At 41.8% G+C, this 22,190-nt stretch overlaps 1 protein-coding gene across 2 annotated transcripts in view; it reads left to right on the plus strand.

Moving 5' to 3' along the window:
• Positions 1 to 22,190, plus strand: part of REPS2 (RALBP1 associated Eps domain containing 2) — a 249,754-nt gene that overhangs the window by 93,814 nt on the left and 133,750 nt on the right. For both annotated transcript variants that reach the window (XM_070365780.1, XM_070365781.1), the window contains exons 5-6: positions 828 to 925; positions 15,954 to 16,092. In XM_070365780.1, coding sequence (XP_070221881.1) covers positions 828 to 925; positions 15,954 to 16,092 — 237 coding nt within the window. The remainder of the gene's footprint in view (positions 1 to 827; positions 926 to 15,953; positions 16,093 to 22,190) is intronic.

Below are 22,190 nucleotides of genomic sequence, written 5' to 3' on the forward strand. Positions count from 1 at the left end.
GAAGGTAGTGGCATTTATTTTTCAAAAATAAGCAAAATGATAATGTTGATTCTTAATGTTCAAAATTCATACTCACTTTCTTGCTTCTTGGGAGTGTGGATGATGAATGGAAGCATTCTAAATAGCAGGGTATATATAGAATTTACCTTATGTTTAGAAGTTGAACACTTAAAACATGGCACTTTTCTAACTACTCTCATTATTTTCTATCCCAGTTTAGGTTTACACTATTCCACCTTTCCAATTTATTGCTAATCTTAACCTGATGTAAATATCTCCCTGCTTTATTATGACTTTGTTGACTATCTTTAGATGGTTCAGTTAAATTGTACCCAGGGGCACCAAGGTTTGTTGTCTTAAGTGAAAGAAAGTGAAAGTGAAAGTCACTCAGTTGTGTCTGACTCTTTGCGACCCCGTGAACTTAGTCCATGGAATTCTCCAGGCCAGAATACTGGAGTGGGTAGCCTTTCCCTTCTCCAGGGGATCTTCCCAACCCAGGGATCGAACCCAGGTCTCCCACATTGCAGGTGGATTCTTTACCAGCTGAGCCACAAGGGAAGCCCAAGAATACTGGAGTGGGTAGCCTATCCCTTCTCCTACAGATCTTCCTGACCCAGAAATTGAACCGGGGTTTCCTGCATCGCAGGCAGATTCTTTACTTACTAAGCTATGAGGGAAGCCCTTGTTTGTCTTATGTGACCCTTTGTGTATAAACTAATTACTAGTTCTTCCCCAAAGAGCAGACACTATAGCAGTTTGAATGTGAATTCATAAGTTTTGGGTGGAATCTTTGTGAACCATGCTGACTTTCCCTTCTGCCATTTCAGCTCCTTATGAAGCTAGACAGCCCCTTGTCCAGCCTGAGGGACCCTCAACGGGAGGCCCAGGAGCCAAACCCCCTCGGCATCAGGCTTCCCTTATCCGGGTAAGTGATGCCTCTGTTGGGTTATGCCAGTGGGAGACTTCAGGGGTGTGACTTCTTAAAGCGTGCCCCCTCTTTAAGGAGGATATAAAGCTATCCCCTAAGGCAGATACTGTATTTCTTGTTCTGTTGCTTGTATATTTTCTAAATCTTTTTACTCTGTCTGTTTCTTCCCTTCTCTGTGTCTCTAGACTACTCTGGCCTGGTTTTTTATTTTTGGTCCAAAATGCCCTTCCACCTTCATCTGCTTAATCATTAGGCACCTCCTTCAGGAGGCCTTTACTTTGTCTAAAACAGACTACTTTTATCTCTGCCTTATTCGTTACTGTTACTTATTCTGTGCATACTTTGCTATTGCCCATTTGTTTTGTGCCTCCAGTTAAATTACCAGCTTTGGAAGGCAGAGGTGATTCTCCTGTATTTTCTGTCAGTGCCTAGTCCACTGCTATTTGGAGAACAGTTACTTGGCAGCATACAGTTTCCTATTTGTAGTTGATACAAAAGAAATATGGTAGAAGCACAAGTGACATCTCAGTTTCTCCTTGTTACACCACAACTTAGAAAATTTTACTTTCCTTTTCTCCATTGTTTCCTTTGGATAAAGAGCTGTTTTTTCACCCCATGTCTGCAACTGTTAGGTTGTGTAGTACCTCTGAGTCCTATGCTGGTGGAGTCATATTCCCAAAAAAGGGTGAGTGCAGCAGTGTGAGAGAAACTGTGGGAAAACTGAGTTGGCTGTTTGACTCTAAAGACAGGAAGACGTAGGGTGGTTTGTATAACATTTCAATTGTCCAACTGAGGAAGAAACATCATTTATGTGTAGGGAGATCTCCTCACAATAGAGGGTGATCTTAGATAGTCCCATAATGAAGTGGGCTGGTATTCTAGAAGAGAATAAACGAGGCTAAGGGAGGTTGAGGTGTCCACTTTATAGCCTCTGGAGATAAGTAGGCATGATATGGCAGGCATGATACAGAATTTCTGAGGTAGAACTCTTGTGTACAAAGAATTTTCTTAAAGATGGTAGATAATTCAGCTTTATGCTGTGTATTTGTGTGTAACACTTCCTCCATCTATCATATCCAACTACAGATGAGGTAACTGAGAGAGGTCAGGTCATGGGTCTAAAGTTTCATTTATAACTAGTAAGTGGCAGAGCCAGAATTTGAACCAGGCTTCCCAGTGTCAAAACCTGTTCTTTGTAATACTTCACTATATTCATTAGAGTGCCATGTTACAAGGAGACTAGGTTCTAGAGTTGCTGTATAAATAAACATTCGTTATAGTAAAAAAATATTCCTGAAAATCCCTTATTGGTACCACACTGGGGAGCCAAGATGCCATTCTCTCCTAAGCCCAGTAGAGCTAGTTTTACCCCTAGGTTGGAACAGACAGTTGTTTCTTCAGCTGAGCGCCCAGATGGAGTAGTTGGCTGCATTTGGAGGTCCTATGGTACAGAAATAAGTGTTTTTAAACATGAGAATCACACCCACTGTGGAGTGATAGTTACATTAAGAAAGGTATCAGAGAGACTGGGATTCATCTAAAAAAATCTGCAAGGTGTGGCTGTCCTTGTTTCTGCAGAGTCTAGTGCTGATTCTAGTGCTGTGGAGACCACATCCTGAATTGTTAGAATGATGGTCAAACAAGCAGTAAATCTTGAGCTTCACTATGGTTGGATGGGGCTCACCAGGCCCTTTATGTATGGCCACCTGGCAGGCGATAGCCTTGGGCTCTCATTTAGATTGGTGTCCCAAGCCTTCTCTTCTAATCTCTAGGCCCATTTTTCTTCTAGTAAACATGCTTCCTGAGCACTTTAAAAAACTTGTTGTTGTTTCTAAATCATGTCTGAATCTTTGCGACCTTATAAACTGCAGCATGCCAGACTTCCCTGTCCTTCACTGTCTCCCAAAGTTTGCTCAGACTCATGTCCATTGAGTCAGTGATACCATCCAACCGTCTTATCCTCTGTCGCCCCCTTCTCCTCCTGCCCTCAATGTTTCCGAGCATCAGAGTTGTTTCCAGTGAGTTGGCTCTATGCATCAGGTGGCCAAAGTATTTGATCTTCAGCACCAGTCCTTCCAATGAATATTCAGGACTGATTTCCTTTAGGATTGACTGGTTTGATCTCCTTGCTCTCCAAGGGACTCTCAAGAGTCTTCTCCAGCACCACAGTTTGAAGGCATCAATTCTTCGGTGCTTAGCCTTCTTTATGGTCCAACTCTCGCATCCATACGTGATTACTGGAAAAACCATAGCTTTGACTATATGGACCTTTGTAAGGAAAGTGATGTCTCTGCTTTTTAATACACTGTGTAGGTTTGTCATAGATTTCCTTCTAAGCGTCTTTTAATTTCATGGCTGCAGTCACTGTCTGCAGTGATTTTGGAGCCCAGGAAAATAAAATCTGCCACTGTGTCCATTGTTTCCCCATCTCTTTGCCATGAAGTGATGGGACTGGATGCCATGATCTTCGTTTTTTGAATGTTGAGTTTTAAGCCAGCTTTTTCCCTTTCCTCTTTCACCTTTATTAAGAGGCTCTTTAGTTCCTCTTTGCTCTCTGTCATTAGGGTGGTATCATCTGCATAGTTGAGGTTGTTGATATTTCTCCCATAAATCTTGATTCTAGCTTGTGATTCATCCAGACTAGCATTTCCCATGATGTACTCTGCATATACATTAAATAAGCAGGGTGATAATATACAGCCTTGATGTACTCCTTTAACAATCTGGAACCAGTCTGTTGTTCCATGTCTGGTTCTAACTGTTGCTTCTTGACCTGCATACAGATTTCTCAGGAGGCAGGTAAGGTGGTCTGGCATTCCCATCTCTTGAAGAATTTTCCACGGTTTGTTGTGATCCACACAGTCGAAGGCTTTAGCATAGTCAATGAAGAGGAGTAGATGTTTTTCTGAAATTCTCTTGCTTTTTCTGTCTCCATTGGATGTTGGCAATTTAATCTTTAATCAAAGATCAATCTACCTTTTCTAAATCCAGCTTTTACATCTGGAAGACTTTGGTTCACATACTATTAAAGCCTAGCTTGAAGGATTTTGAGCATTACCTTGCTAGCATGTGAGATGAGTGCAATTCTATGGTAGTTTTAACATTCTTTCCATTGCCTTTCTTTGGGATTGGAATGAAAACTGACATTTTCCAGTCCTGTGGCCACTGCTCAGTTTTCCAAATTAGGTGACATATTGAGTGCAGCACTTTCACAGCATCGTCTTTTAGGATTTTAAATAGCTCAGCTGGAATTCCATCACGTCCACTAACTTTGTTCGTAGTGATTCTTCCTAAGGCCCACTTGACTTCGCATTCCCAGAAATCTGGCTCTAGGTGAGTGATCACACCATTGTGGTTATCTGGATCATTAAGACCTTTTTTGTACAGTTCTTCTGTGTATTCTTGCCACCTATTCTTAATCTCTTGTGCTTCTGTTAGGTCCTTGCCCTTTCTTTCCTTTATTGTGCCCATCTTTGCATGAAATATTCCCTTGGTATGTCTGATTTTCTTGAAGAGATCTCTAGTCTTTCCCATTCTATTATTTTCCTCTATTTCTTGAGTACTTTAAGCAACTAATGTTTACTAAACACCTGTTAAGTGCCAGGTACCATGTTGAGAGTACAAAAATGAGATATAGTACTCCCATTCCCTGCCCTCCTAGAGCTTATAGACTATTGGAGGAGGTGGCTATTGATCAGACCATCACAAAGCAAATATATAATTATGATGTGTGGTGAGCAGAAATTATACTGTGCTTTGAGGATGAAAAAGGAGGTGGGAAGTTAGGACCCAGCCTTAGCAGGCAGGGGTTGATCAAGGAAGTCTTCCAGTGGGAAATCACATTTGAGTTGAAAGGGTAAGGGCTGATCCTTATTGTCCAAGTGAGGGAGTAGGGCTGAGGGAGAGCAGGCAAGAGGAGAGAGGGAGCTGCACAAACAGAGATGTTTACTATGAGCTTTGCATTTTATTCACCTCTCTTGCTGTGCTTAGAACTATCTTATAAGGTAACTTCCATCATTATCCCATTTTTCAGATGACAGAACCTGAGGTATAAAGACTTCATTTAGCTTGCTTAAGGTCACAGCTAGGAAGCAGTTGGGCTAGAGTTCAAACACTGGACACCACTCTCTGGTCTTTGTCTCAGGAAGTGGATGGATGGTGATGTCATCTGTTAATCTGAGAAGCCCTGAATGAAAAACTAGTGTTGGGAGTATTGAGGCAAGATCATGAGATCAGTGTTGAGATTTGAGCTTTTGAGACAGCCAAAAGGCAGTGTCAAGGAGATGGTAGGATATATGTGGCCAGAGGCTGGGGACAGTTGGGACTGAGTAGAAGTATTTGGCAGCCATTGGCCATTAAGAGGACTTATGGGATCATGCACAAAAGTCAGACAGGTTCTTGCCCAGGTCTAGCCATATACTGCATGACCTTAGGCAAGTTCCTTCTCTGTTCTGTAACATGAATTAGTTGGAATGAATTTAATAGTCCGTTGTAATTCTCTGCAACTGGCTGATTCCCTTAATGTTTGTTTGGTGTCAGTGGAGGTCCCTCCTCCTGTTTGGAGCCTTCAGTTTAAGATGAGAACAAGGGGCCTTTTTTTGGGACAGCAGTCTGTGGTTTTCATGGCTGATGTGTTTTTCCTCAGTTCTTAGGTTTCCTTCTTATGCCTGTCAACTTGGTTTGGCTGGACTGCACATCACAGAAAGCAGATGCTAACCAGAATTAGCCATGTAGATGAGGGGATGTGACGTGAAGGATTTTGGTGGTAGGCGATTAATAGGGATTGGTCATGGTGCTAGACTGTGCGAGTCACTCATTCCCCATGTTGCTATGCCCATGACAGCCTCACTTGTAGCTTCCTCTGTGGCCTTGTATTTAAGTCCTTCCTGTCTTCGTTGGAAGGAACATGGCCTCTGGGAACTGGGGAAGGCTTTTAGGGACTCTGGGTCGGCACTGTTGCAGCTTGTGGGCTTGGCATTTCAGAGGTGCTTATGTGGATTCAGTGCCCAGATATTTTTATTTTTTCATTCAGATGTTGTATATTTTTCCCTTTGAAATTTCAGATACTGAGCACACAACCTATGTTGATGAATAGTTGACAGCATTTGTAAAGAAATGATAAATCTTATTTCCTCCTTCTCTGTTGTAGTGTATTGATAGATCATTTTGTGGTTTTTTAATTTTAATGTTTTTGGCCATGTGGCATGCGGGATCCTATTTCCCCAACCAGGAATCAAACCCCCTCTCTCTGCATTGGAAGTACAGAATCTTCACTACTGGATCACTAGGGAAGCCCCTTTGTGGTTTACTTTTCACAAGTGATCTTAACCATCTAGATGGCATAGTCATTTATGATTTTGCTGGTGTAGGGTTTGGAATTGACCTTCCTGCTCCCACCATGCACCACTGCTTCTGTCTTTGCCATGGTTGCCAGAAACTACCTTGTGTTAAGTCCATGTCTCATTGACCCCTTGGCAGCATTTAACAATGACCACCTTCTTAAAATGCCCTCTTCAGCCTCACTCTTGCCCTCTTGGTTTTCTCCTTTGTCTCAATTTATCTATGCTTTTTTCCTGTTGATAGCATGAAGTGTGAGAACTTTCTAATGTTTCTTATACATGTGGGGCTCCCATTTTTTTTTCATTCTTAAAAAGCAGTTCATTGCTTGTTCACTCATTTATCTGTGAGCCTCACCTGGAGGAATGGGCATCCTATATTTCTTGGTTTTCCATCCCTGAGGTAGCCAAGATAGTCCATTTGTTTTGTATCATTTTGGGAATGTTTTATGTATATATAAGCACATATAGCTATTCTTATATATCTAATATATACAGTATACCTTAACCTCGCTTTAGGGAGACTGGTCTGAGAAATAAAATATCCTTCCAACTAGACCCCACTAAAAATATCTTTTACTCAATTTTTAAACCATAAACATACATGCTGTGATTTTTTTCCCCTTTCTGAAGGGATGAATTTAATAGTCTTCTAGGGGCAGATTCTCAAAACTCACTGTATATATGTAGGATCAGTTCTTAGAAATGGAATAATTGGGTGAGATGGCTACACATTTTTAGTTTTTGGTAGAGATTTTCAAATTAGAGACTGTGCCCATTTACACACTTACTAACAATGTATGAGAGTGTGTCTTTTCTCATATCCATGCAAATGCAGTGTGCTAAGAAACTTAGGAATCTTGGTCCGTATGATAAGTGAAAAGTGAAATCTTGGTGTAGTTCTTAGCATTTCTCTTGTATGGTTGAGAGGAGGTCCTGGGCCCCCAACGCACTTGGAGGAGGTTAGGAACTCCACTTCTTTTTGGTCTGGAGCACCCCAGGCCTGCTGGCACTGATTTCTTGTTTCTACCTTCTTGACAGCAAAGTTGAATTAGTTTATGGGTAGAGAGTGAAAGTGAAAGTGTTAGTCACTTAGTCATTTCTGACTCTTTGCAACCCCATGGACTGTAGCCCACTCAGGCTCCTCTGTCCATGGGATTCTCCAGGCAAGAATACTGGAGTGGGTTGCCATTTCCATTGGGATCTTCCCAATTCAGGGATCAAACTCAGGTCTCCCTCATTGCAGGCAGATTCTTTATGGGTAGAGATTAGGGCTGGGAAAACCTGTTTTAAGGATGGTAAATGTCAACACAGTGTGTGTGTGTGTGTGTGTGTGTGTGTGTGTGTGTGTGCGTGTGCGTGTTGACCTCTCAAAGTTGCTCAAACAGCTAAATTCTCTTCCTCTGACTAAATGGAAGGAGGAGGGGACAGGAGGGAGGAGGAAGAGCAGGAGGAGGGAGAGAGGGAAAGGAGGGAGGGAGGGAGAGGGTATATGTTTGTTTGCCTTTGTGTGTAACTGGAAAAACTAGTTTGATAAATTTTATTGGAATGCATGTGATTTATTCTTAGTTTGACATCTTGTTTTACCACATTCATTCCCCATTTGATTTCAAACCCTAGCTGGAGTTTGGTCATCTCCTGAGGGGTAGAAGGTCGATATGTGTGTTCTACTTCCCTGACTCTACCTAGAACCCACAGATACCCCAGTGGTCACTGTTATTACCACAAAGATGTCCTGTATTTCACAGCATCCAGCCTCCTTTTCCTACTTATTTCCTTCATCTACTTATAATTCGTTTTGAAATTTGCTATCCCTTATTTTTAAAACATTTTACTGAATGATACTGCAATTTACTTTTCTCAGCCTACATCTTTTGTAGCTGTCTCTTGTGGTATCCCCGGGTTCTCCCAATGTAAATGCTTCTTAATGATTCAAGTGATTGTAGTCACCTAATTTCTTCACTGAGAGACACTTCTACATGAAAGGCAAACATGTGTATTACAGGATGAGAATATTAAGGAGATACTGGATCACTGAAAGAAAGGTGGCTCCAGGACATAAGAAGAGGGTGCTTGGGATAGAGATTGAAGGATGTTTATGGAACAAAGATGTTGATTCAGTAAATAGCATGACTAATTGGGTTGCCACCTTAAGGTATTTCAGAATCCATGCTTAGAGGCAGTGAGAAATGTTAGAATGGTAGGATGGTACATATGAGGATTCCAGCATCCATGTGGTTAGACAGGTTGGTTACATGAAAGCAAATGAGCACATTTTACTTGTGGGGTCAGTGTTGCTTTTCCACCCCATCTCTGTGAGCATTTCATTAAAGGTTTACGGTGTTCAAAAGTTTCGTGGAAGTAGCTGGGGCCCCCACTGATTGATAGTCAGGGTGCCTCTGAATTAGCCTCTTAGATGTAGCTGAAAACACCCAATTGAACTCCTGGTGTCAGAAAGTACTTTGTAAAGCTGGAAAGGAGTGTGGTATTTGATTCCTAGGCCCGTTTGGTCTTAGTAGATGGTGTGGTGTGAACAGGAAAGGCTCCTTACAGCAGCACCATTTCACCCCTAAGTGCATCAGTATCCCCAGACTTCAGCGGGGCAGGCTGTGTCATGCCCCCATCACCTATCCCAACAGGAGGTGCTACTGACCGAGTTCTTCTCTGGCCCCCTTACTCTTCTGGACTCTTCACTAGTCTGCATCCTTTCAGTCCTCCCAGCAGTCTTGCTTGCAGGGTAGATTGCCTGTAACATTTTGTCCTTGACTCATCCATTGGGAAATAGTAAGTAACCTCTAAGGGTTAGCTACCATGCCAGCATGCCCTGAGGATGACAGACATGGTCATTTTTTCCTGATATGAAAACATACCAGATGCTTATAAGCAAAAGTTACGTAAGAAATAAGATGGTGCTCTGTATAATTTAATAGTTCGCTGGCCAGAATCTGCAACTAAACTAGATAATGGGGAGGGAGATATAAGTATAGGATATTCACATCCTCAGCTGAGATCTTCAATCTGCAGAATTAACAGAAATAATATAGGCATTGCAGTGAGGTTAATTCTTAAAAGGAAATGGTACATCGTTAAAGGATGGATGGATGGATGTTTAAGATAGGAAGAACCCCAGAGCTTGCTGAGTGAGAGTACTTGTTCTGGACTCTGTTCATATTCTGACTCTGCCATTTACTAGGTGTGTGGTCTTGGTATGTCACTTCCCTTCCCTAATCCTCAGTTTCCTGTTCTCCAAAATGAAGCTCATGGGGCCTACTTTGCAGGGTTGTTGTGAAGATGAAAACAGATCCAGTATATTAGGTGCTCACAATGACACTTAGCAAAATCATGAATATGTATTATGTAACATTCTTCGATGTCTGTGGTGATCATTAAAATTTTTTTAGTTTATCTTAATAAGCAGCAACTGTGCGTTGCTCATTAAACTCAAGAGATTTCTATAGTTTGGCCTTCAGGCTTCTAAGCTGTTGAGATTAGATCCCTAAGTAAGCTTGGTAGTATGTGATTAAAGGCATCTTTGTAGATTTATTTCCATGAAGAAACTGATAAAGTTAAATTGCTCTGTTAGGATTTAATTGTGACTAACTTCACTGTAGGCAAAACCAGAAGTTATTTATTGCAAATTCCAGTGAATCTATAATTATTTAAAGCTAAAAAGTGAAAAAAAAAAAAGTTTTTTACCCTCTCTGATTTCATAGGTGAGTCCAGCCTTTACACTGCTGAGTGACAGTTGTTTGGTAAGTGCATTTAAAGTTCAGCTCCAGTCATTATAGGAGAACTCAGGTTAACTGTTCTGTGAGTTAGAATTGACAGTTTTTCCGGTCATTTGCCAGACACCTTTTGAGTGTTTACTGCTTGATAGGCACTTTTCTAGGCTCTGGGGATATAACTGTTATCAGAATAGAAAAAATTTCCTGTCATCATGGGCCTTATGTTAGAATGAGAGTGAGATGGGAAACAGGACAAGACTGTATAGACAGAGTATGACACAGAATGGTTGGATGTGAAAGACAAAATCACTGAGTTCTGTCTACTTCTCTAGCTCCTTTCTTCATTTAACAACTTTTCTCAGTTTTACCATAGCCCTCTTTTTTTCTTTACTCTGTACTAAGTCCCTGAGAGTCTCCTGCAAACTCATGAAAGATAGAGTCATATTAACCAAGCACAGAAAGATGGTTGTAAAGATGCATCTGCATGCTGTGCCTATAGATAGTCTGCATGAGCAATCCAATTAGAAAGCTGTTATTAGGTGGTCATATTACAAAAAGATGGCTTCATGCTTCATCTTTGGTGCAGCAGTGGCTGTGCCATTGGTACTAGGCAGGTCTGCCTTTCCTTTGGGCCTCGCTTGAAGAATAGGTTGGTTAGAGTTATAGCTGCTATAACAAATGCCCTGCATGTTAATGACTTCCCACAATAGGTCTGTTTCTCACTCATCTCACAGGTTGGCAGACAGCTTTCCTCCACATAGTGATTCAGGCGCCAGGGCTCCTTGTGTCCTGTGGCCTTGCTATCCCTTTCTCAGTGGGCCAATGGGGGAAGCACAGAGGAGAACCATGGGGTGCTAGCCCTTCTGGGCAGTGGTGCAGGTCACTTGCACTCCCCCTGCATTGGCTTGAACTCAGTCATGTGTCTGTGGCTAACTGCAAGAAGGGCTGGAAAATGTCATTCCTGGCTGGGCAGCCACTCAGTGAGACCCGTGCACCAGGCAGGTAGGGTGTGAATGATCAAAGGACAGCCAGCATAATCCCACATAGAAGCACAGCTATCATTTGCTTCTCTGACTCTTCTCTGCCCCATGATGGATCAGTTCCTATGATCTTTCTTTAGGCAGTTTAATGTTCATGTAGGCTATAGTCTGGTCTTACAGCCTGTGAGCCAGTCTTTCCCTTTAGGGTGGTTGAGTCCTCTCACACCTTTGTTCATGAGATCATGCTTTGATCTGTGGTTATTCTATGGCATTCTTATTTCCAAAAGATTGTTAACAGGGGAGGTGTCCTCACATAGACACTGTGGGCTTGCTAGGAGTTTTTGCTCCCCCAGATGGTTTGTTGTTTGCTAAGCACCAAAAGGACTCTGTTCTACGATCATCATTGCACCCTCAGGTGAAATGGCTGGACTCTAAGGCAGCATTTATAGGAGGCCTCCAGGGTAGAATTATATGCTAAACAGAAATGTTCTATAGTTGAAAAAATACACACTCCCTTCTTAAGTTCTCCCCAACATGCCTTCTTGCAATTCATATTTTTCAACTATGTTTGATTTTAAGATACTTTAGGGGTAGATGTTGCCTTTTGGGATTTTATTAATAGTATTACTTTTTTAAATGAGTCTTTTGAAGTCTCTTTCATTATAAACAGCCTGTTTTCCCCAGAGATAGCAACTTGCAGTGTGAGATATTTGGATTTCACTTGAAACAAAACCAAGGGTTTGAATGTTTTAAATATAAGCAAATCTAATTCTCCTGTGTCTAGAGAAACTGTATAATGAACCATATGTATGTGGCTTAAGCACACAGATGTGGAAGATTCTCTCTCTCTCTTTTTATATTTTCTTGAGAACACTGCCAGAGCTCAAAATTGGCACCAAGTACCAAAGATCTCCACACAGCCAACCAAACCACTAGAGATGGGGTGAAACTGGGGGTGCTCCTTGGGCACACGTGGAGGTGGAGCTCCTCCTGGTTCTGGCTTCTCTTCAGAGGCCCAAGGCTCACTGCTCCCCCATCTCCATTTCTCAGTGCCTCTAGTCTTTGCAAGTAGATATTCTCTCTTAGGTGACTGACTTTTCAGATCTTTGATTATTATGGTTGCCTTTTGGGTTCATTGAGGTTGGCTCAGATGGTAAAGAATCTGCCTACAGTGCAGGAGAACCCAGGTTTGCCATCTCACCACAGGGACCAGATACAGGGAACCATCTCCTCCAAATGAACCCAAAGTGAAAATGAAGTGTTAGTCGCTCAGTCGTGTCTGACTCTTTGTAATCCGATGGACTGTAGCGCAGCAGGCTCCTCTGTCCATGGGATTCTTCAGGAAAGCATACTGGAGTGGGTAGCTATTCCCTTTTCCAGGGGATCTTCCCGACCCAGGGATTGAACCCAGGTCTCCCACATTGCAGGCATTCTTTGCCGCCTGAGCCACCAGGGAATAGATCAGCTTTGTTTTGGAATATTTTGGCTTCAGGTATGTGGAATGTGATCTGCCCCTTCCATATGCCTTTACCTGTCTCTGAAATCACTCACTAAATGGATGAGGAACTTGAGACCTCTCCATAGAGATCAGACCATGAGACTGACAGGGATGTCTGTTGATAGATCTCAAGCTTTAAAAGATGAAATGGACTTACAGGCTTTCTTTCATTAAGCGCAGCTTAGAGAAGTGTTTCTGCATCTCTTTCAATATAAGATATAACCCTGAAGTTGTTAGAGCCTGTCAATAAGTGGCCCTCCACCTGGCTTTGTAGTGTCTGTGCTGTGCCTGCTAGGGGTTGTGTGTGGAATGAAGGCTTAGATGATACAACTCTTGCCCTCCAGATTGAAACCTGAATGAAGATATTTAACAACACTTTAAATGTTCAAAAACTGTATGATACTTGGGATTCACATTGTAAGATGTTCAAATCACTTGGTTTGTCAAATCAGTTAAAAACATGCAGTGAAAAGCAAAGGGAAAGAGACTGGGGTCAATGAATGTGTTTTGTGTGAGCCGGTAGAAGGGCCACACCATGTACAGGTTGCCCAGTGTTCACATGTCCTCCCTTGTTGTTGGAAGGCACTTTTGGTTTTAAGGAGTGGGAGCTCTTCCTGTCAGCTTAAGTTTTCTTGAGAAGGAGAAAGGGGTTGGGGTTCTCATGGGAATCCAAAAAATGAGAGACAAGGAGTGGCCCAGTGGTCCCCAGGAATGGGAGCTCTTGGTTATTCATATTTATTACTCTATTAACGGGCTTTGCCCTAGTTGAGTTGACTTTAGTGTCCATTTACCTTTTGGCTCCCAACAACCCCCAGACTCTTTCTAGTACTTCTGTACCTTGCAGGTTCTGCTTGTGCTTGGTTCTGGCTCTCCCATGACTTTAAGTCCCAGCTGGCCCCAGCTTGACACCGCAACTCTGCTGTACATCTGCTCAGGGTCTGCTTTCTCTGCTGGTTTATCTTTCCACTTTTATCTATATCCCCAAGAATGAGCATCTGGCCCAGCTTGTTCTCTCTAGAGAAGAGCTTTCTACACCAGAGCATCCTGTGTGCCCACCCACCCTTACTCAGACTGAGGCGGAGGAGATCAGGCATGAGGTGGGCCATGTGGTGCACATGTGGTACCAGACCCATCTTTGTAGCAGAGCTGGGGGGCTAAGGAGCAGGAAGCACCTCTGCAGTGCCTGTGGGCCTGGCAGGTACATCAGAGAGCCCTTCAGGGCCATGGAGCTTGAGAATAGGTAGGATTTGTGCACACTGGGATCAGAGAAAGAGTGTTTTGGGGAGAAGGCACAAATCTGACCCATGAGGAGAGAGCATATGGACTATCAGAAGCCTGCTATGTGACCAAGGAGGAGGCTGGATTATAAGGGTTGTAAAAGCAAGGTGGAGGAGGTGAATTTGTTTTATTGAGTAACAGGTCATACTGTACGCTTTTAAGCAGAGAAAATCAATCACTTTCTCCTTTTTATTCCTGATTTCTACTGTCAGATTAGACTTCCCTGGTAGCTGAGCTGGTAAAGAATCCGCCTGCCATGCAGGAGACCCCGGTTCGATTCCTGGGTCAGGAAGATGCCCTGGAGAAGGGAGAGGCTACCCACTCCAGTATTCTTGGGCTTCCTTGGTGGCTCAGACAGTAAAGAATCCACCTGCAATGTGGGAAACCTGGGTTCAATCCCTGGGTTGGGAAGATCCTTGGAGGAGGGGCATGGCAATCTACTCCAGTATTCTCGCCTGGAGAATCCCCATGGACAGAGGAGCCTGATGGGCTACAGTGCATGGGATCACAAAGAGTCGGACACGACTGAGCAACTAAGAACAAGAGACTACTGATGTCACTCAGGAGTCAGGTAATATGAGAGAGGAAATAGAGTGAACAGATGGTCATGGGATTGGGAAAAGAACAAGCGTGGGCTGATGCTAACAACAATTGGGTATGGCAGCTTTGGTTCCAGGCATGAAGGGGAGTGTGTTCTAGGGGAGTAGAAGCTTCCATGTTAGTACCAAGGAATGTAGCAGCCAACACCTAGCATGGAAATTTTGGCAACAGATTAAAAAAACTGCATTTATCTGCTGACTCCAGGAGTTCTGTGAAGTCTATGGGCATGTCCCTTAAACTCTCTGAGCCTCAGTTTTCATCTGGGAAAATGATACTACTAACTCCTGTGGCTACTTCTCAAAAGTTTGAGGTACTCAGGTGAGATAGAGGGTGAAATACTTTGTGAGTTTCAAAACAGTCTTTGAATTTAAGGCATTAACTAATGGATAATGACTTCCAGGGCATTTAAAAATGGTTTGATTTACATTTAGTGGAAACTCATCTAGTATGAAAACTTCAAAGATGGCATCTCAAGGTTATATTACAACTCAAGCTTTTATAGACTTGTTTCTTCTCTGAATGGCATTAGAGGAAGGTCAGGTGTTCCTGGGAAGAATTACTTCCAAAAATGGGGTGTGTGTGTGTTGGGGAATTTGGGGCAGGGGACAGAGATGATCTACTGTTTTTTTCTGGCGCTAGTGACTAGAATACCTTCCTAATGATTAGTTCCTTGATACTGCGTTCAAGAAGCAGGCAGCTTGATAGCTCATTAGTAGTAATACTTCTCCTTTCCTAGTCTCCTTTTGTCTTAAAGGCTTACCCTCCTTGTTCCATGAAGGTGGCGTTTGCAAGAAGCACCTTAACCTCAGAGTAGATGGGAGGGATGGAACAAAGCTCTGGGCTGCTCTTTCCAGAATCACCATTTTTGCTTCTTTTCCGGTTCCCTTGCAGAGCTTGTTCTCCTGCACTACTACACTGGTTCTGTATCCTTAAATTCTCAAATTTGGCTTGCATGCCCTCTAGTGGCAGGTCAGATGCACCCCTTGTTACCCTGTTTGTTGCGGTACCATGACAGCCCATCTCTGCACTCCACTCTCTTACTAAGTAGAACCCTCAGTTCACAAATGTGGAATGAGAGGTTTGGTGATTCTGACTTGCCACTCAAGTGGGACCTGGGGACATGGGACTTGATTCTGAGCATTTGATTCCCAGATTTATACACTGGGAATGCCTCAGAAAAAAAGATGATGTAGTTATAACTGTTCTAGATTTTTTAAAAAATGACTTAAAAAGAATCTAGATTATTTTATGATCTGCTTAGCTAATTTGAAAGGGTCAAAATGTGGCGAATATTTGAAGAAAAGAATGATTGTACTTCCCCTCCTTCGTCACATTGGTAAATCTTTTGTCACTTACCCGAGTGTTCAATATTTCATGCTTAGTCCTGTTAGCAATTTTGGGGAACACACACAAAAAAGTATAAAGCATCATGTCTGCCCTTCAGAAGTTTATGTTCACATTAAACTCTAGTCATGAGGTGTTCACATTTATTCCCTTGAGAAAAAAATAAGTATAATCCTCGGTAACTTTTATTGGGATTTAATATTTCTACTTCATTTCACAAAAGACAGATTCTGTGAGCATTTGCTTATTGATTTCTTTTTAAAGTCCTTTTCAGTGGAGAGAGAATTGCAGGATAACAGCACTAGTTACCCAGACGAACCCTGGAGGATAACGGAAGAGCAGCGCGAGTACTATGTCAACCAGTTCCGGTCCCTTCAGCCTGATCCGAGTTCCTTCATTTCAGGTAATGAAGTGTGGTGGGTGAGAACACAGGTCCCAGCTTGCTGTCTCACATAAATAACAGTGCCCATCTTGAGAAATAGTCCATTCAAAATGAGTACAAAAACCTTCTGTGATTTCAGTTTGTTTTTCTCTGAGGTTGAATTTCTTTTTTTTTTTAATTTATTTTATTATTTAACTATACAATATTGTATTGGTTTTGCCATATATCAAAATGAATCCGCCACAGGTATACATGTGTTCCCCATCCTGAACCCTCCTCCCTCCTCCCTCCCCATACCATCCCTCTGAATTTCTTACCAATTATAATCCATGTAGAAAAATACTTGGCCAGTGGTATTTGGAAGTTTGTGTTTCCATTTCAAAGGAGTTAAATGGGAATATGAAGCATCCTGGTCCAGATTCTGTGCCTTATTAGCTGGAGCAGTTCTGGAAATGAGTGTTACACCAAGGTGACACCTTTAATTGCTTACTCATTATGTTGGTATTAGAGCAAGGACATAGTGTAGCCTCCCAGTGAGTTGCTGTCACAGTTCTCCTTATGTTATATACACCTTAGAGTTCAAGTTCATGCTCATTTTCTTTGACTCCAGTCTTTCTCTGGTTTTTCTGAGAGAAAAAAATTGGAGGAAAATTGGCCAGCATTTTTATGTCCATATATTAGTTCTGTAGTATCTTCAGAAATATATATTCCTGTTGAGTTCTCATGCAAAATTCAAGCTGAGAGGAATTGATTTCGTTCCTACATGCCTATATTTCACCTGGCTGAAGGCTAGACAAGCTGAAATAGTAGAGTCTGGAAGAAAAATTCATAAAACTTTCTTTTTATACTTCAATTGTGAAGAATGACAATATGTCATTGATAGTTGTTACCTGACACATCGCAGTGTGGACTAAAATTAATTTTCTCTCCTGACATGGTGTGTAGTTGGAATATACCTGTATAAACACAGATATCATTGTCTGATTGGTAGTAATGGCTTTATTTGAAGGCAGAATGTTGTAGATACAACAAATTAATGTTGACAAAATGATTTAAAAAAAAAACCCAGAAACCCAGATTTCATGTATTGACCACATGTTCATTTTATACACTGCTTAAATGAGTTTCTTCACAATATATATAGAGATATTTAGCCAAATGAAAATAGGTACTTGGTAGGAATGTTTTTATTTTCTTTTAAACCTTTATCTCTCACTGAGTTTCAAATGCAAACACAACTCTGCTGCTGCTGCTGCTAAGTTGCTTCAGTTGTGCCCGACTGTGCGACCCCCTAGACGGCAGCCCACCAGGCTCCTCCGTCCCTGGGATTCTCCAAGCAAGAACACTGGAGTGGGTTGCCATTTCCTTCTCCAATGCATGGCAGTGAAAAGTGAAAGTGAAGTCGCTTAGTCATGTCCGACTCTTTGCGACCCCATGGACTGCAGCCTACCAGGCTGCTCCATCCATGGGATTTTCCAGGCAAGAGTACTGGAGTGGGGTGCCATTGCCTTCTCCAAAACACAACTCTAGTGGCTAGTATAACAAACCTCTATATACTTATCACTCAGCTCTCACAATTTGGTTTTATCTATAGCCTCTCTGAGCCTTGATGGTTTTGAAGCAATTTCCAGACCATTTCATTTGAAAATATTTCAGGATGTATCTGTAAAGATAAGACCGCTATTAAAAACATAACCACAACTCATTGGCACATTAAAAAAAAACAACACAAAATAACCCACAAATTGCTTAATATCGAGTCTTGCTCAGATTTCCCTGATTATCTCGCAGCTGCGTTTTCAAAATTTTAGTTTGATCAAGGGCAGGAGAGGTTCATACATTGCAATCAATTGATGGCCCCTTTTATAAAACATTTTAAGTCTACATACTGTAAGATTCACCCATTTAAAGTGTACTATTAAATGTTTTTAGTATAGTCACAATCTAGATGTAGAACTCTGGGAGATAGTGGAGGACAGAGGACCCTGACATGCTGCAGTCCATGGGGTAGTAAAGAATCAGATATGACTTAACAACTGAAGAACAACAGATTTAGAACACTTCCCCCCAAACCACCTACTTACTAGTATTTATTTCCCATTCCTGCTTTCCCTACCACCCCTCCCTTAGCCTTAGGTTACCATTTTAAACTACTTTCTCGGTCTATACAGTTACCAGTTCTGGGTTGTGTAATATGTATTTTTTGGTGTGTGACCTCTTTTACGTAGCATAATGTTTTTAAGGTTCATCCATGTTGTGGTATATACCAGAACTTTACTCCTTTTTATGACATTATCATTCCATTGTATGGATAGACCACATTTTATTTATCTTTTCATCATTTGATCAACATTTGGGTTGTTTTCTCTATTTGGCTATTAGGAATCATGCTGCTCTGAACATTTGTGTACATGTTTTTGTGTAGATGTATGTTTTTGTCTCTCTTGGATATATACCTAAGAGTGGAATATCTGGCTTATATGATAACTCTACATTTAACCTTTTGAGAACCAGTCAGACTATTTTCCAAAGTGACTGCACCACTTTACATTGCCACCAGCAGTGTCTAAGGGTTCTAATTACTCCACATCCTTGCCAACACTTGTTACTATCTTTTGGTTGAATCCACCTTAGTGAATGGAAGTGATATCTCTTTGTAGATGAAGAATGACATTGACCATCTTTTTATGCTCTTATTGCCATTTGTATATCTTCTTTGGAGAAATGCCTATTTAAACCTTTTTCTGTATTTAAAATTTTTCTTAGTTTTTGGCCATACCTTGCAGCATATGGTGTCTTCATTCCCCAGCCAGGGGACAAATCCGTGTTCCCCACTGTGGAAGCATAGACTCTTAACCACTGGACCACCAGGGAAGTCCCTCCTTTGCCATTAAAAAAAAATTGTTGAGTGGTAAGAGTTCTCTATGTATTCTAGATACAAATTCTCTAGACATATGATTTGAAAATATTTTTTCCCTAGTCTGTGGCTTGTCCTTTTATTTTTTGATGGTGTCTTGCAAAGCAAAAAAGTTTAATTTTGATGTCCAGATTATTTTTTCTTTCGTTGCTTGCACAACAATCATATCTAAAAAAATCAGTGCTTAACTCAAGGTCATGAAAATGTAAGAGTTTCTTTGCCTCTAAGCAGGAATATTGGGCGGGTCATGGTGGAGAGATTTGATAGAATGTGGTCCACTGGAGAAGGGAATGGCAAACCACTTCAGTATTCTTGCCTTGAGAACCCCATGAACAGTATGAAAAGGCAAAATGATAGGATACTGAAAGAGAAACTCCCCAGGTCAGTAGGTGCCCAATATGCTACTGGAGATCAGTGGAGAAATAACTCCAGAAAGAATGAAGGGATGGAGCCAAAGCAAAAAGAATACCCAGCTGTGGATGTGACTGGTGATAGAAGCAAGGTCCGATGCTGTAAAGAACAATATTGCATAGGAACCTGGAATGTCAGGTCCATGAATCAAGTGGAAGTGGTCAAACAAGAGATGGCAAGAGTGAATGTCGACATTCTAGGAATCAGCGAACTGAAATGGACTGGAATGGGTGAATTTAATTCAGATGACCATTATATTTACTACTGTGGGCAGGAATCCCTCAGAAGAAATGGAGTGGCCATCATGGTCAACAAAAGAGTCCAAAATGCAGTACTTGGATGCAATCTCAAAAATGACTGAATGATCTCTGTTCATTTCCAAGGCAAACCATTCAGTATCACAGTAATCCAAGTCTATGCCCCAACCAGTAATGCTGAAGAAGCTGAAGTTGAACGATTCTATAAAGACCTACAAGACCTTTTAGAACTAACACCCAAAAAAGATGTTCTTTTCATTATAGGGGACTGGAATGCAAAAGTAGGAAGTCAAGAAACACCTGGAGTAACAGGCAAATTTGGCCTTGGAATACGGAATGAGGCAGGGCAAAGACTAATAGAGTTTTGCCAAGAAAATGCACTGGTCATAGCAAACACCCTCCTCCAACAACACAAGAGAAGACTCTACATGGACTGATTCACCAGATGGTCAACACCGAAATCAGATTGATTATATTCTTTGCAGCCAAAGATGGAGAAGCTCTATACAGTCAGCAAAAACAAGACCAGGAGCTGACTGTGGCTCAGACCATGAACTCCTTATTGCCAAATTCAGACTGAAATTGAAGAAAGTAGGGAAAACCACTAGACCATTCAGGTATGACCTAAATCAAATCCCTTATGATTATACAGTGGAAGTGAGAAATAGATTTAAGGGCCTAGATCTGATAGAGTGCCTGATGAACTATGGAATGAGGTTCATGACATTGTACAGGAGACAGGGATCAAGACCATCCCCATGGAAAAGAAATGCAAAAAAGCAAAATGGCTGTCTGGGGAGGCCTTACAAATAGCTGTGAAAAGAAGAGAAGCAAAAAGCAAAGGAGGAAAGGAAAGATAAACATCTGAATGCAGAGTTCCAAAGAATAGCAAGAAGAGATAAGAAAGCCTTCCTCAGTGATCAATGCAAAGAAATAGAGGAAAACAACAGAATGGGAAAGACTAGGGATCTCTTCAAGAAAATCAGAGATACCAGAGGAACATTTCATGCAAGGATGGACTCGATAAAGGACACAAATGGTATGGACCTAACAGAAGCAGAAGATATTAAGAAGAGATTGCAAGAATACACAGAAGAACTGTACAAAAAAGATCTTCACGACCCAGATAATCACGATGGTGTGATCACTGACCTAGAGCCAGACATCCTGGAATGTGAAGTCAAGTGGGCCTTAGAAAGCATCACTACAAACAAAGCTAGTGGAGGTGATGGAATTCCAGTTTAGCCATTCCAAATCCTGAAAGATGATGCTGTGAAAGTGCTGCACTCAATATGCCAGCAAATTTGGAAAACTCAGCAGTGGCCACAGGACTGGAAAAGGTCAGTTTTCATTCCAATCCCAAAGAAAGGCAATGACAAAGAATGCTCAAACTACTGCACAATTGCACTCATCTCACACGCTAGTAAAGTAATGCTCAAAATTCTCCAAGCCAGGCTTCAGCAATATGTGAACTGTGAACTTCCTGATGTTCAAGCTGGTTTTAGAAAAGGCAGAGGAACCAGAAATCAAATTGGCAACATCCGCTGGATCATGGAAAAAGCAAGAGAGTTCCAGAAAAGCATCTATTTCTGTTTTATTGACTATGCCAAAGCCTTTGACTGTGTGGATCACAAGAAACTGTGGAAAATTCTGAAAGAGATGGGAATACCAGAACACCTGATCTGCTTCTTGAGAAATTTGTATGCAGGTCAAGAAGCAACAGTTAGAACTGGACATGAAACAACAGACTGGCTCCAAATAGGAAAAGGAGTTCGTCAAGGCTGTATATTGTCACCCTATTTATTTAACTTATATGCAGAGTACATCATGAGAAACGCTGGGCTGGAAGAAGCAGAAGCTGGAATCAAGATTGCCAGGAGAAATATCAATAACCTCAGATACGCAGATGACACCACCCTTATGGCAGAAAGTGAAGAGGAACTCAAAAGCCTCTTGATGAAAGTGAAAGTGGAGAGTGAAAAAGTTGGCTTAAAGCTCAACATTCAGAAAATGAAGATCATGGCATCCGGTCCTACCACTTCATGGGAAATAGATGGGGAAACAGTGGAAATGGTGTCAGACTTTATTTTTCTGGGCTCCAAAATCACTGCAGATGGTGACTGCAGCCATGAAATTAAAAGACGCTTACTCCTTGGAAGGAAAGTTATGACCAACCTAGATGGCATATTCAAAAGCAGAGACATTACTTTGCCAACAAAGGTTCATCTAGTCAAGGCTATGGTTTTTCCTGTGGTCATGTATGGATGTGAGAGTTGGACTGTGAAGAAGGCTGAGCGCCAAAGAATTGATGCTTTTGAACTGTGGTGTTGGAGAAGACTCTTGAGAGTCCCTTGGACTGCAAGGAGATCCAACCAGTCCATTCTGAAGGAGATCAGCCCTGGGATTTCTTTGGAAGGAATGATGCTAAAGCTGAAACTCCAGTACTTTGGCCACCTCATGCGAAGAGCTGACTCATTGGAAAAGACTCTGATGCTGGGAGGGATTGGGGGCAGGAGGAGAAGGGGACTACAGAG

This window comes from Bos mutus, chromosome X (genome assembly GCF_027580195.1).
Source record: "Bos mutus isolate GX-2022 chromosome X, NWIPB_WYAK_1.1, whole genome shotgun sequence".
Taxonomy (NCBI): Eukaryota; Metazoa; Chordata; class Mammalia; order Artiodactyla; family Bovidae; genus Bos; species Bos mutus.